At 60.7% G+C, this 11,491-nt stretch overlaps 2 protein-coding genes across 2 annotated transcripts; one reads left to right on the forward strand and one right to left on the reverse strand.

The window, feature by feature from the left end:
- Positions 1-533: 533 nt before the first annotated feature.
- CLPTM1 (CLPTM1 regulator of GABA type A receptor forward trafficking) lies at positions 534-8,898 on the reverse strand. The gene is made up of 14 exons (XM_084501953.1): positions 8,823-8,898; positions 8,631-8,737; positions 7,398-7,521; positions 7,051-7,209; positions 6,323-6,440; positions 5,737-5,822; positions 5,523-5,643; positions 4,929-5,173; positions 4,405-4,498; positions 3,987-4,177; positions 3,790-3,885; positions 3,567-3,702; positions 2,138-2,305; positions 534-823 (listed from the first exon to the last, which is right to left on the reverse strand). Exons 1-14 carry the CDS (start codon positions 8,874-8,876, stop codon positions 675-677), a joined length of 1,848 nt encoding a protein of 615 aa, XP_084358079.1. The 5' UTR covers positions 8,877-8,898; the 3' UTR covers positions 534-674.
- Positions 8,899-9,507: 609 nt separating this feature from the next.
- On the forward strand, positions 9,508-11,487 carry LOC311425917 (uncharacterized protein). The gene is made up of 4 exons (XM_084501977.1): positions 9,508-9,782; positions 10,310-10,363; positions 10,479-10,528; positions 11,464-11,487. Exons 1-4 carry the CDS (start codon positions 9,551-9,553, stop codon positions 11,479-11,481), a joined length of 354 nt encoding a protein of 117 aa, XP_084358103.1. The 5' UTR covers positions 9,508-9,550; the 3' UTR covers positions 11,482-11,487.
- Positions 11,488-11,491: the final 4 nt, after the last annotated feature.

Here is an 11,491-nt window from a genome sequence, read left to right on the forward strand (position 1 = left end):
CCCCCCAACCCCCCTGAGGACCCCTTAAACCCCCCCCACCTCCCTTAAGGCCCCCCTAAAACCCCCAAAAGCGCCTCCCACCCCATTGAGGCCCCCCTAAACCCCCCCAACCCCACTGAGACCCCCCTAAAACACCCCCCCCAAGAGCCCCCCCACACCCCTGAGGCCCCCCCAGACCCCATCCTGCCCCCTTGAGGCCCCCCCAAAAGCCCCCCCAACCCCCCCGAGGACCCCTTAAACCCCCCCCCAACCCCATTGAGACCCCCCTAACCCCCCCCCAACGTGGGGGGGGGCACGCAGCGGGGCGTTTTGGCCACCCACGGGACTTTTTTTATTGACTCGCGCTGAGAACGACGGCGACGGCCCCCGGGGGGGGGGGGGGGGGACACAATGGGGTGTGGGGGGGGGGGGCAAATGGGGCCGGGGCGCTGCCCTACAAACACCTGCACAATGGGATGGAGCTGCACGACGGGGAGGGGGCGAGGACACCGCACTTGGGGGGGGGGACACACACACACACCAACGAGCCCCCCCCCCCGGGTGCTTCCCCACGCGTCGGCCCCCCCCAAAAAAAAAAAAAAAAACGAAAAAAAAAAAATAAAAACGGAAAGAAAACCAAAAAAAAAAAACCCTTTTTGTAGGGCGGCGGAGTGTGGGGGGGTTGGGGGGGGGACTTAATCCTGCTTTTTGTCCCCGGGGGGGGGCAGGGGGGGCCGTGCCCCCCCCGGCCCCTGCTGCTCGCCGCTGATGCCGAATTCGTTGACGCGCGTCAGGTCCACGCGGTAGATCCAGCGCTGGTAGAGGTAAATGAAGAAGACGACGTCTACAAAAAAAGGGATAAAAAGGGTAAAAATTAAATTGGGGGGGGGTGGGGGGGGGCCTAAATCCCCCGTTTTGGGAATATTTGAACAATTCGTGTCCGTAAAGAACAGTCCTGTCTGCCTCTGGCAATTTAATTCTTGAATTCAATTCTTGTGTCCCAGCCTCCCCCCCCTCATTATAATAAATTTATCAAATTTTTAGGAAATCCCCCTCAAATTTATCAACCTGTTTGATTTTGTTATTTTATTTCTAACAGTTATAGTCTTTTTTTTTTGGATTAAATCAATCTCTTCCAGATTAATCAATCTCTTCCAGATTGATTGATTAATCTGGAAGAGATTAATTTAACACGAGGAGATTAATTAATCTGGAAGAGATTAATTAATCTCCTTGTGTTAATCTCTTCCAGATTAATCAATCAATCTCCTCGTGTTAATCTCTTCCAGATTAATCTCCTCGTGTTAAATCAATCCCTTCCAGATTAATCAATCCCTTCCAGATTAATCTCGTGTTAAATTAATCTCTTCCAGATTAATTAATCTCCTCGTGTTAAATTTATCCCTTCCAGATTAATTAATCCCTTCCAGATTAATTAATCCCTTCCAGATTAATTTAACGCTGCTCTAGGTGTGCCCGTCCCTGGCGAGGAATGTTTTAATTAGTGGTCGATAAGGAAGCGATTTGGGTTTGGGTGAAGGCTTTGGGGTCTGGGGGGGGTTTCAGAACAATTGATACCAATTAGGGACTATTATGGGATGCTCTGGTGTCTGGCCAGGGGGCCAAGAGATTAAAAAGAAGGAAAAAAAAGAAGCTGAAGGAGGGCTGGGAGACAAAACCTGCAGAAAATGTTCTGTGAACTTGGGACGGTGCCAAAATGGCACCAAGGGGAAGGAGGAGGAAAAAATTTGGAGAGGAAGACTCCGAGCCTTCAGCAGGAAAGACCCCCAGAGGGACCCCTAGAGACCCCTAGAGACCCCCCGAGACACACAGAGGAACCCCTAGAGACCCCCAGAGGGACCCCAGAGACACCCCCAGAGACCCCTGGAGACCCCTAGAGGCCCCCTAGGGACCCCCAGAGACCCCTAGAGACCCCCAGAGGGACCCCTAGAGACCCCCAGAGGGACCCCTAGAGACCCCAGAGACCCCCAGAGGGACCCCCAGAGACCCCCAGCGCCGTTTGCTCACCTCCCTTCCTTTACATTATTCTTTTAATAAATCCTATTTTTTTTTTTTAAATTTAATCCTAACTGAAATCCTCAGCCATTTCTAACACCCCGGGACCCCCCCGGGACCCCCCCCCCACTTTAGGGCTCACCGTCCCGCAGGCAGCCTATCCTGTACATCATGGGCATCTTGATGACGAAGGCGAAGAGGTCGTCGATGAAGGTGTTGAGGGCTTTGTAGGTCAGCATCCGCCAGGGGAGGTGGGCCACCGACTTCAGTTTGTAGTTGATAAAAAGCTGGGGGGTCATGGTGATGAAGCCTGGAACGGGGGGGGGCAACCTCGTTAGGTTAATGAGCTTAACGAAGGGTTAAGGGAATGGGGGCGCGATCCTGAGTCTGACTCCTGTGGGTCCCAGCCTGGGGAAAAGAGGTGGAAAGGGGTAAAAATAAAAGGGGGGGGGTGCCTGGAGAGCCGCCCCCCAGGGGGTTAAATGGGGGAAGGTTGTTGGTTTGGGGGGGGAAAATGGGGGTTTATCATGTGGGGGGGGTGTCGGGGGAGGTGGGACCCCTGTGGGTCACCCCAAAGGGGAGTGGGATGCGGGCAAAAAAAAAAACCAACGTTGGTCATGGGGAGCCCCAAAACCCCCACAGAGAGCCCCAAATCCCCCCCCAAGGAGCCCCAACCCCCCCCAAGGAGCCCCAAAACCCCCCAGGAGCTCCAAAACCCCCCCGGGGAGCTCCAAACACCCCCCCGGGGAGCCCCAAACCTCTCCAGGGAGCCCCAAAACCCCACCAGAGGAGCCCCAAACCCCCCAGAGAGCCCCAAAACCCCCCCAAGCTCAGCACGACCCATTTCTGCCTTCCACGCTACCCAAATCTCTCCTTTCTCACCCCAAAACCCTCCCCACCTTCCTGGAGGGAGCCCCTTTGGATGCTAAATCCCACCACAAGCCGTCCCCGCGGGTGCCCCCCCTTCCCTCCAGGGCCCCGCTGCTGGTAAAAACTCCCCGGTTTTTGCCATTTTGGGGGGAGTTTGGAGGATTTGGGGGGGGAGTTTGGAGGATTTTTGGGGGGCAGTTTGGAGGGGAGTTTGGAGGATTTTGGGGGGATTTGGGAGGATTTTGGGGGCAGTTTGGAGGGAGTTTGGAGGATTTGGGGGGCAGTTTGGAGGATTTTGGGGGTGTTTGCAGGATTTGGAAGGATTTGGGGGGCAGTTTGGAAGATTTGGGAGGATTTGGGAGGGAGTTGGGAGGATTTGGGGGCAGTTTGGAGGGAGTTTGGAGGATCTGGGGGGGAGTTTGGAGGATTTTGGGGGGCCGTTTGGAGGATTTGGGAGGATTGGTGGGGGAGTCGGGAGGATTTGGGGGGATTTTGGGGGCAGTTTGGAAGATTTGGAGGGATTTGGGAGGATTTGGGGGGGGAGTCGGGAGGATTTTGGGGCAGTTTGGAGGGAGTTTGGAGGATTTGGGGGGCAGTTTGGAGGAGTTTGGAGGGAGTTTGGAGGATTTGGGGGCAGTTTGGAGAATTTGGGGGGGATTTTGGAAGATTTTGGGGATGGGGCAGCCCGGGGGGGGGCTCACCGAAGGTGAGGAGGAAGCCGTAGAGCATGCTGAGCACCCAGGAGTACCAGCCCTTGTGCTCCAGGTACAGCAGGCTGTACACGGCGTAGCAGCCCAGCAAGGGGAAGAGAATCCACGACAGGTACCGGAATGCCATCTGGGGGGGCCAAACACACCGGGGGGGGGGTCAGCAAAGCCTTTTTGCCCCCCCGGGGGGGTCAGGGCAGCCCCCGGAGCCACTCACATCGTCGTAGACCTTCGTGGAGGACTCGATGTAGGTGGATTTGTCGGTGAAGGTCGGGCGCGGGAGCAGCCCCGCCACCTTGTGCTCTCGGTCCAGCTGCCAGAAATAAAAGAGGGGGGGGGGGCACAATAAATAAATAAATCCCGGCGTGCCAAAGCTCCAGGATGGATTTGGGGCCCCCCCCCGTGCCCCCTTACCCGCACGTCCATGACTTTTGTGATCTTCCAGAGGTCGATGAGGAGCCCGATGAAGACGCTGACCTGCACCACGAAGTTGGTTTCGTTGTCCAGGATGTAGAGGAGGACCACGAGCGACTGGAAGACCCCGAAGAAAACCGAGCGGACCGAGAGCCCCTCCAGGGACTGCCGGCTGTTCCAGAACTGGATGTCTGCGGGGGGGGCCACGGTGTCACCCCCAAAGCGGGGAGAGCCCCCGGTGGGCGCGGAGACCCCAAAACGCACCCGTTTGGGGCTTTGCACCCTCAATTCTGCACCCAAAAGCAGCCAGCACGAGGACACCCATGCTGTCACCCCCCCCGGGGATGGCACGAGGTGGAGGGAGGGGGTTTTGGGGCTGTCCCCCCCCCGCTGACCCCGTCCCTGGGGGGGCACTCACCGTTTTTGAAGGCCAGGAACTCAAAAACGCTGTGGACGATGGAGACGACGATGGTCAGGGCCAGCAGGTAGGGGTTGGTCTCCAGCAGGGCGACCTGAAAAGTGAGGGGGGGGGGGGTGAGGACCACGCTGAGCCCCCCCCCACCCACCCAGGGCCGGGGGGAGCACCGGGAGGGGTCGGGGAGGTGCTGAGGGGTGGAACTGTGCCGTGGGACCCCAGCCTCTATCAGCCAGAAGGGCAGCGTGGGGGTCCCTGCGTGCCCCCCCTCATCATTTTGAGCTGTTGGGGGCCAAAAGGAAGCCTCAAAGCCCCCCCCCCATGTGTGTAAGACCCACACCAGGCTTCCTAAATCCCCGTCCAAGCAGATTTGGGGCCCCCCCACCCGATTTGGGCAGCCAGATCCAGGTCGCAGCGCAATCAGCGCGGAGAATTTCCGCCTCGGGGGATCAAAAAACCAAAAACCCTGAAAATTGGAAGAACATCCCCCAAAATCGAAGCCCCGGGGGGGGGGGGGCGTCTCTCACCTTCACCGAATCCTGCTCCTCGTCCGACTGCTCGTAGAGGTCCTCCCCGAGGAAATTCCAGGGGGATTTGGTGCTCTGGGCGGCGTAGAGCTGCCAGCGCCAGAGGGAGAGGGGGCAGAAGGAGAGGCGGAAGGGCAGGCGCTGGAGGCTCTCGTTGATGGGGAAATAATCCTTCTGCAGGTTCCAGTAGTCGTTGAAGTAGAGGATGGGGTAGTAATCCCCGCTGATGGCATCGAATTTCACGTCTGGGGGCAAAGGGGGGGGGACAGGGAGGTGAGAACGGGACGGGGAAACGGCACGGAGCCACGGAGACGCCGGAGGTGGTGCCCCAGGGGGGCAAGGGGGGGGAAGGAGGTGACCCCCGAGGGCTCAGCGGGAGAAAATCCGGATTGAAAATGCTCCTCCAGAACCCAAATGATGCTGAGGAACCCAAAACCAATGAATTTCACCCCGTTCCCACAGGGTTTGGTGTGTTGGGCGCCGCCAGGACGGCTCCCGGCACGGGGTGGTGAGGGCATCGAGCCCCCCGGGGCATGAAATCTCTGAAAATAAATTTAAAAAAAGGGAAAAAAAAGGGTTTGGGGTGGCACTCACATTGGTCCAGGGGCGGGGGGACGCTGCCCTTCACCCAGGGCGTGTGGTCGTCGACCATGTTGATGGTGAGGTTGGGGTGCCAGTGCGAGATCACCTCCACGGGGCCAAAATCCTCCGCCCTCTGCGGGGGGAAAAAGGGCTCAGCGAGAGGACACCAGGGCTGGGGGGGGGGAAAATAAAAAAAAAAACAGGGAAAGGAGCAGCCCCCCCGCACCTTGATCATCTCCGGGTCGGCCTCCGTCTCGCCCGTCAGGAGGTTTTTGGTCTTCTGGAAGCGCCGCCGCTTGTATTTGTTGATCACTGGGGGGGGAAAAACGGAGCTAAAAATGGGGCTGAGAGCCCCCAGCCCCCCTTTCTCGCCCCCACCCCACACAGAAAAGCACCGGGGGGGGGTCCTAAGGAAGTTAGGGGCTGCTGGGGTGCTGTAGAGGGAGAGGAGCAGCCCCTGAACCCCTCGGGGGGGGCTGATCCGGACCCCGTCCCGTTTACCCCAAAGCCAAACCCTTGGGATCACCCCGGTGCTGGTGGAGACCCCAAAAACGAGGGATCCGGACCCCCCCCCATCCCATAGGAGACCCCAAACGTGGCTGATTTTCCCCCACAAGGGCACGGAGCCCCCCCAGGACAGGACACCCGAAGGTTTTTCCTTTGGGGGATCGCAAAAAAAAAGCCCCAAAACCGCCCTAAAACGGGCAAACACGAGGCAGGGCGCCCGGCGGTGGCCTCGCTGAAGGCAAACGGCTCAAGGAGGGTGCTGGGGGGGGGAATTGGGGTGCCCCCAGCCCCCCCCCGGGCCGTACTTCGCGATGTGTGCACGGTGGCGAGGCGCCTGTAGAGGTTTTTCTGCCGGGGGTCGGGGTGGAAGCCGCTCTTGGTGAAGTAGACGTGGACGTAGATGGAGCCGTTCTGCTGCACGCTCTGAAAACGGGGACAGAAAGCAGGAAAAAAATAAAATAAAAAATCAGAAAATGACCCTTGGGGGCTCAGCTCCCCCCCCCCAAACCCCTCCAGGATCACCCAGGTCCCCGTCTCCTTCCAGTTTGCGCCCAGTGCCTCCTGTCCCGGTGCTGGGAACCACCAGAAAGGGCCTGGAGCAGCCCCCGCTGTGCCCCCCCTTTGGGTTTTTACGGATATTGGTGGGATTTCCCCAAAAATCCTTTTTTTTAGGAGCCCAGCCCCATCATCATCCTCACGGCCGGGCTCTCCCCAGCGTCTCCACGTCCCCTTTTTTGTGCTGGGGGGCCCAGAACCACACCCAAACCTCCAAGTGTGGCCCCCAAAACCTCCAGATGTGCCCCCAAAACCTCCAGATGGGCCCCCCCCGGAGCTAAGCAGACGAGCAGGACCCCCCCAGGGAGGAAAAAAACGGGGAAAAAACCAAACTTTTGCTTTATTGCACCCAAAAAGCGCCGTGCCCACCGCTCACGGTGCGCGCATGGGGAAAACGATGCTTCCGCCCCCATTTCGGGCCCGTCTGACCCCAAAATGTGTGCGTCCCCCCCCAAAAAAAAATTAAAAACCCCCCCACCTGGGAGATGTCCACCTCGCCGTAGTGCTCGTAGCAGCCGTCGGCGTTGTCCCCGCTGGTCCAGTCCCCGTAGACCAGGTCCCGCTTCTGCCAGAAGAGCGCGGAGCTGACGTTGAAATCCGTAAAGTGCTCGTGCTCCGAGATGTAAACGTAGAGATCCTGCGGGGGGGGGGCACCACAGAAGCTGCCGGGGGGGCCACCGATGCCCCAGCGCGTCCCCCAGCGCGACGCCACCCCCCAAAAAAAAAAAAAACAACCCCAAAATCCCCCAAAACCAACCCAAAATGCTGCTGGGGAGGGGGTGCAAGGCCCCCTCCCTGTGTGTGTCCCCCCCCCCTCCTCGTTACCATTAAAGTGTCCTTAGGGAAAAGGTTTCGGCTGGGGGCTCGTGGGGGCCCCCCCGCGCCGCTCGGCTCCTGCGGCGCCGGCCCGCGGCGGAACCAGCTGCTGATGGCCCAAATGATGAAAATCCTGCAAAAAAAAAGTCAAAAAACCCCCCAAAACGCCATTTGCCATCAGAAACCAAGGTTGTTTTTTTTTTTTTGGGGGGGGGCAGGGAATATTTCAAGAAACGGAGCGTTTTTAGGGGTTTGGGGGGTTTAAGTTGGTTTTTTGGGGGCTGGAAGTTTTTGGGATGAGGCCACAGGTGCCCAAATTCCCCCCCCCTTACCCTGTCCCCCCCCCCGTGGGCACGGGCACACCCAGGGCATGCGCGTGGACTTTGCCCCCCCCCTCCTCCGAGGAGCTGAGGGCAGTGCCTGGTTGCAAGGGGGGGGGGACAGGGATGGGAGAAGGGGTCCGGAGGGGGGGACACGGGGACAAGTGGGGTTTGGGGACACTTGGGAGGGGTAAAGGGGGGGTCTGGTGGGGGCTGTGGGGGGGGGTAGGGGGATACTGGGGGGGCACAGCATGGCCCTAGGGATGTTGGGGCAGGGGAAAGGGACACGGGGGGGGGCACTGAAGGACCCCCAGGGTCATTATGGCAGAGGAGGGGACACAGGGGGGGCACAGCATGGCCCTGGGGACACTGTGGGAGGGGAAAGGGACACGGGGGGGGCACAGAAGGACCCCCAGGGCCACTGTACTGGGGGTAGGGGGCATGGGGGGGGCACAACACGGCCCTGGGGACACTGTGGGAGAGGAAAGGGACATGGGGGGGGGCACACAAGGACCCCCAGGGTTGTTTCGGCAGGGGAGGGGGGCACAGCATGGCCCTGGGGACACGGGGGGGGGCACTGAAGGACCCCCAGAGCCGTTATGGCAGGGGAGGGGGCACAGGGGGGGCACTGTAGGAGGAGAAAGGGACACGGGGGGGGCACAGAAGGACCCCAGGGACACTGGGGCAGGGGAAGGGGGCATGGGGGGGGCATGGCGTGGCCCTGGGGACACTGTGGGAGGGAAAAGGGACACGGGGGGGGGGGCACAGAAGGACCCCCAGGGCCATTATAGCAGGGGAGGGGGCACGGGGGGGGCACTACACGACCCGGGGAGAGGACCCTGGGCCCGGGGGGGGGACACGGGGCCAGAACACGACCCGGGGGGGGGACACAGGGCCCGGGGGGGGGCCACGGGCCCGGTACCTGAAGAGGACGCCCTTCAGCACCTGCCAGGCGTTGGGCGCCGGCTGCTGCCGCTGCGTCTCCGCCGCCGCCGCCTCCCCTCCGCCGGCGCTGCCGTTGCTGGTGACCTGCGGGGGGGGGGAGCTGAGAACCGAAAAGCCCCGAAAAGCGCCGAAACGGACCCAAAACGAGCGCCCCCCCCCCGCTCCGTACCTGCCCCGGCCCCGCCGCGGGCCCCGCCGCCGCCTCCCTGCCCGGCGCCGCCATTTTGCTGCGCCGCCCGCGCAGCTCTCGCGAGAGCGGCCCCCACCGAGGGGGCGGGGCCTGCGCGGGGAGGGCGGGGCTAGCTGGGGAAAGGGGCGGGGCGGAGAGGGAGGGGGCGTGGTTAAGGGAAGCGGGGTGGGTATGGGGATATGGAGGGGTATAGGGGGAAGGGGGCGTGGCTAAGAGGGAGGGGTGGGGTTTGAGGAGGTGGGGGCGTGGTTAAGGCGGGTTGGGGCGTGGCTAATGCAGATGAGGGCGTGGCTAAGGTAGATGGGAGTGTGGTTAAGGCGGAGGGGGGTGTGGTTAAGGTGGAGGGGCGTGGTTAATGTGGGGGTGAGATTAGGCGGCGTGGTTAAGGCGGAGGGGGGCGTGGTTAAGGCGGAGGGGCGTGGTTAAGGTGGAGGTGAGTTAAAGAAGGGGCTTGGTTAATGATGAGGGGGCGTGGCTATGGAAAAAGCATGTCTATAGGGCGAGGGGGCGTGGCTATGGTGGAGAGGGCGTGGCTGCAGTGCGGAGGGCGTGGCTACGAGTAAACTGTCTGTAGAGAAGGGGCGTGGCTAACGGGGAAGGGGCGTGGCTAATGCTTAGGGGTTGTGTAAAGAGAAGGGGGCGTGGCTAAGGAGAAGGGGGCGTGTCTACGAGGAAGTGGGCGTGTCTATAAGCAAGGGGGCGCGTCTATGGGGAAGTGGGCGTGTCCACGAGCAAGGGGGCGTGTCCCCGGAGGGGGGCGTTCCCGGGAAACCCCCTCCCGGCCCCCGGCCACGCCCCAGAAGGCCGTGACGTCACCGGCGGCGGCCAATGGCGGCGCGGCCCGCGCGGGGATTTCCAGCTCCGGCGGCCGCGCGGCCTCGGGCTCCGGTGGCGGGGGGCGCCGGGGGGGGGCAGCGGCGGCCATGGCGCTGCCGCTCGGTGAGAGGGGGTCGTGGGGGGCTGGGGGGTCGTGGGGGGGCTGGGGAGGGCAAGGGGGGGCGGGGGGGGTCGTGGGAAAGGGGGAGGAGTCAGGGGATGGGGGGGGAGGGGGGGCACCCGGTGTCTTCCGGGGGGGGGGGGGGGCCCGGGGATGCCCATTTGGGGGGGGGAGGGGTATGGGGGGGGAGGGTTTTTTTTTTTGGGGGGGGGGTGGTGTTGGTGGGGGCGGGGGTGGTGGTGATTGGGAGCCCCCCCAAATGGTTTTGGGGGGGATTTGGGGGTGTGGGGGGGTGTTGGACCGCCCCCCGTGGTGGGAGGGGAATTTTTATTGGGGGGGGGGGCAGGATCGTGGGGTGCCCCCCCCCAAAAAAAATCCCTACCCTGGGTGGGGGGCCTCGGCCTGGGGGTTCCTGTCCTGGGGGGGCCGTGGTCCTGCCCCCCCCCCCTTTGGTTCCTTCTTTGGGGGGGGGGGGGCAGCCCCCTACTGTTGCCCCCCCCTTACTGTGACCCCCCCACCCCAAATCCAGGAGCCGCCCTGCAGGACCCCAGCCTGGGCATGGCGCACGCAGCACCGGTGCCTGGTGAGACCCCCCCACCCCCCCCTTTAACCCCACCCCCCCATTTAATCCCCCCCCACACTTAAAGCTGACCCCCCCCATTTAAAATCGCCCCCCCCGCGGTTCGTTCCCTTTGCAGATGACCTCGGTGAGGGGCCGGGATGCATGGATCTGACCTCCTGGGGGGCCGTGAGCGGGGCTGGGGGGGTGGGATTAGGGTTGGGGGGTTGGGATTAGGATTGGGATTAGGGTTGGGGGATTGGGATTAGGGTTAGGGGATTGGGATTAGTGTTGGATGGTTGGGATTAGGGTTGGGGGATTGGGATTAGGGTTGGGATTAGGGTTGGGGGATTGGGATTAGGACTGGGATTAGGGCTAGAGGGTTGGGATTAGGGTTAGGAGGTTGGGATTGGGTTTAGGGTTGGGATTAGGGTTGGGGGATTAGGGTTAGCAGGTTGGGATTGGGTTTAGGGTTGGGATTAGGACTGGGATTAGGGTTAGAGGGTTGGGATTAGGGTTGGGAATTAGGGTTAGGAGGTTGGGATTAGGGCTAGGAGGTTGGGATTGGGTTTAGGGTTGGGATTAGGGTTGGGGGATTAAGGTTAGGAGATTGGGATTGGGTTTAGGGTTGGGATTAGGACTGGGATTAGGGTTAGGGGATTGGGATTAGGACTGGGATTAGGGTTAGGGGGTTGGGATTAGAGTTTGGGGATTGGGATTAAGGGGTTGGGATTAGAGTTTGGGGATTGGGATTAGTGTTGGGTGGTTGGGATTAGGGTTGGGGGATTAGGGTTAGAGGGTTGGGATTAGGGTTGGGGAATTAGGGTTAGCAGGTTGGGATTGGGTTTAGGGTTGGGATTAGGACTGGGATTAGGGTTAGAGGATTGGGATTAGGACTGGGTTTAGGGTTAGGGAGTTGGGATTAGAGTTTGGGGATTGGGATTAGGGATTGGGGATGGGATTAGAGTTGGGGGATTGGGGTTAGGGGATTGGGTTTAGGATTGGGATTGGGGTTAGTATTAGGAGATTGGGATTGGGATTAGGGATGGGATTAGGACTGGGATTAGGGTTAAAAAAAAAAATAATTAATTGATTAATGAATGAATGAATGAATTAACCCGCAGAGATCATCGAGGAGGTGATGAAGGCCGG

Source organism: Aythya ferina, assembly GCF_964211825.1.
Source record: "Aythya ferina genome assembly, chromosome: 35".
Taxonomy (NCBI): Eukaryota; Metazoa; Chordata; class Aves; order Anseriformes; family Anatidae; genus Aythya; species Aythya ferina.

Excerpts from the sequence above, each read along its gene's own strand:
- LOC311425917 (XM_084501977.1), top strand. The coding sequence starts at position 9,551 with ATGGGGAAGTGGGCGTGTCCACGAGCAAGGGGGCGTGTCCCCGGAGGG. Across the intron at positions 9,783-10,309 it reads GGCCATGGCGCTGCCGCTCG|GAGCCGCCCTGCAGGACCCC; the intron begins GTGAGAGGGGGT and ends CCCCAAATCCAG. Across the intron at positions 10,364-10,478 it reads GCACGCAGCACCGGTGCCTG|ATGACCTCGGTGAGGGGCCG; the intron begins GTGAGACCCCCC and ends TTCCCTTTGCAG.
- CLPTM1 (XM_084501953.1), bottom strand. The coding sequence starts at position 8,876 with ATGGCGGCGCCGGGCAGGGAGGCGGCGGCGGGGCCCGCGGCGGGGCCG. Across the intron at positions 7,522-8,630 it reads CTGAAGGGCGTCCTCTTCAG|GATTTTCATCATTTGGGCCA; the intron begins GTACCGGGCCCG and ends TTTTTTTTGCAG. Across the intron at positions 3,886-3,986 it reads CAAAAGTCATGGACGTGCGG|CTGGACCGAGAGCACAAGGT; the intron begins GTAAGGGGGCAC and ends TATTTCTGGCAG.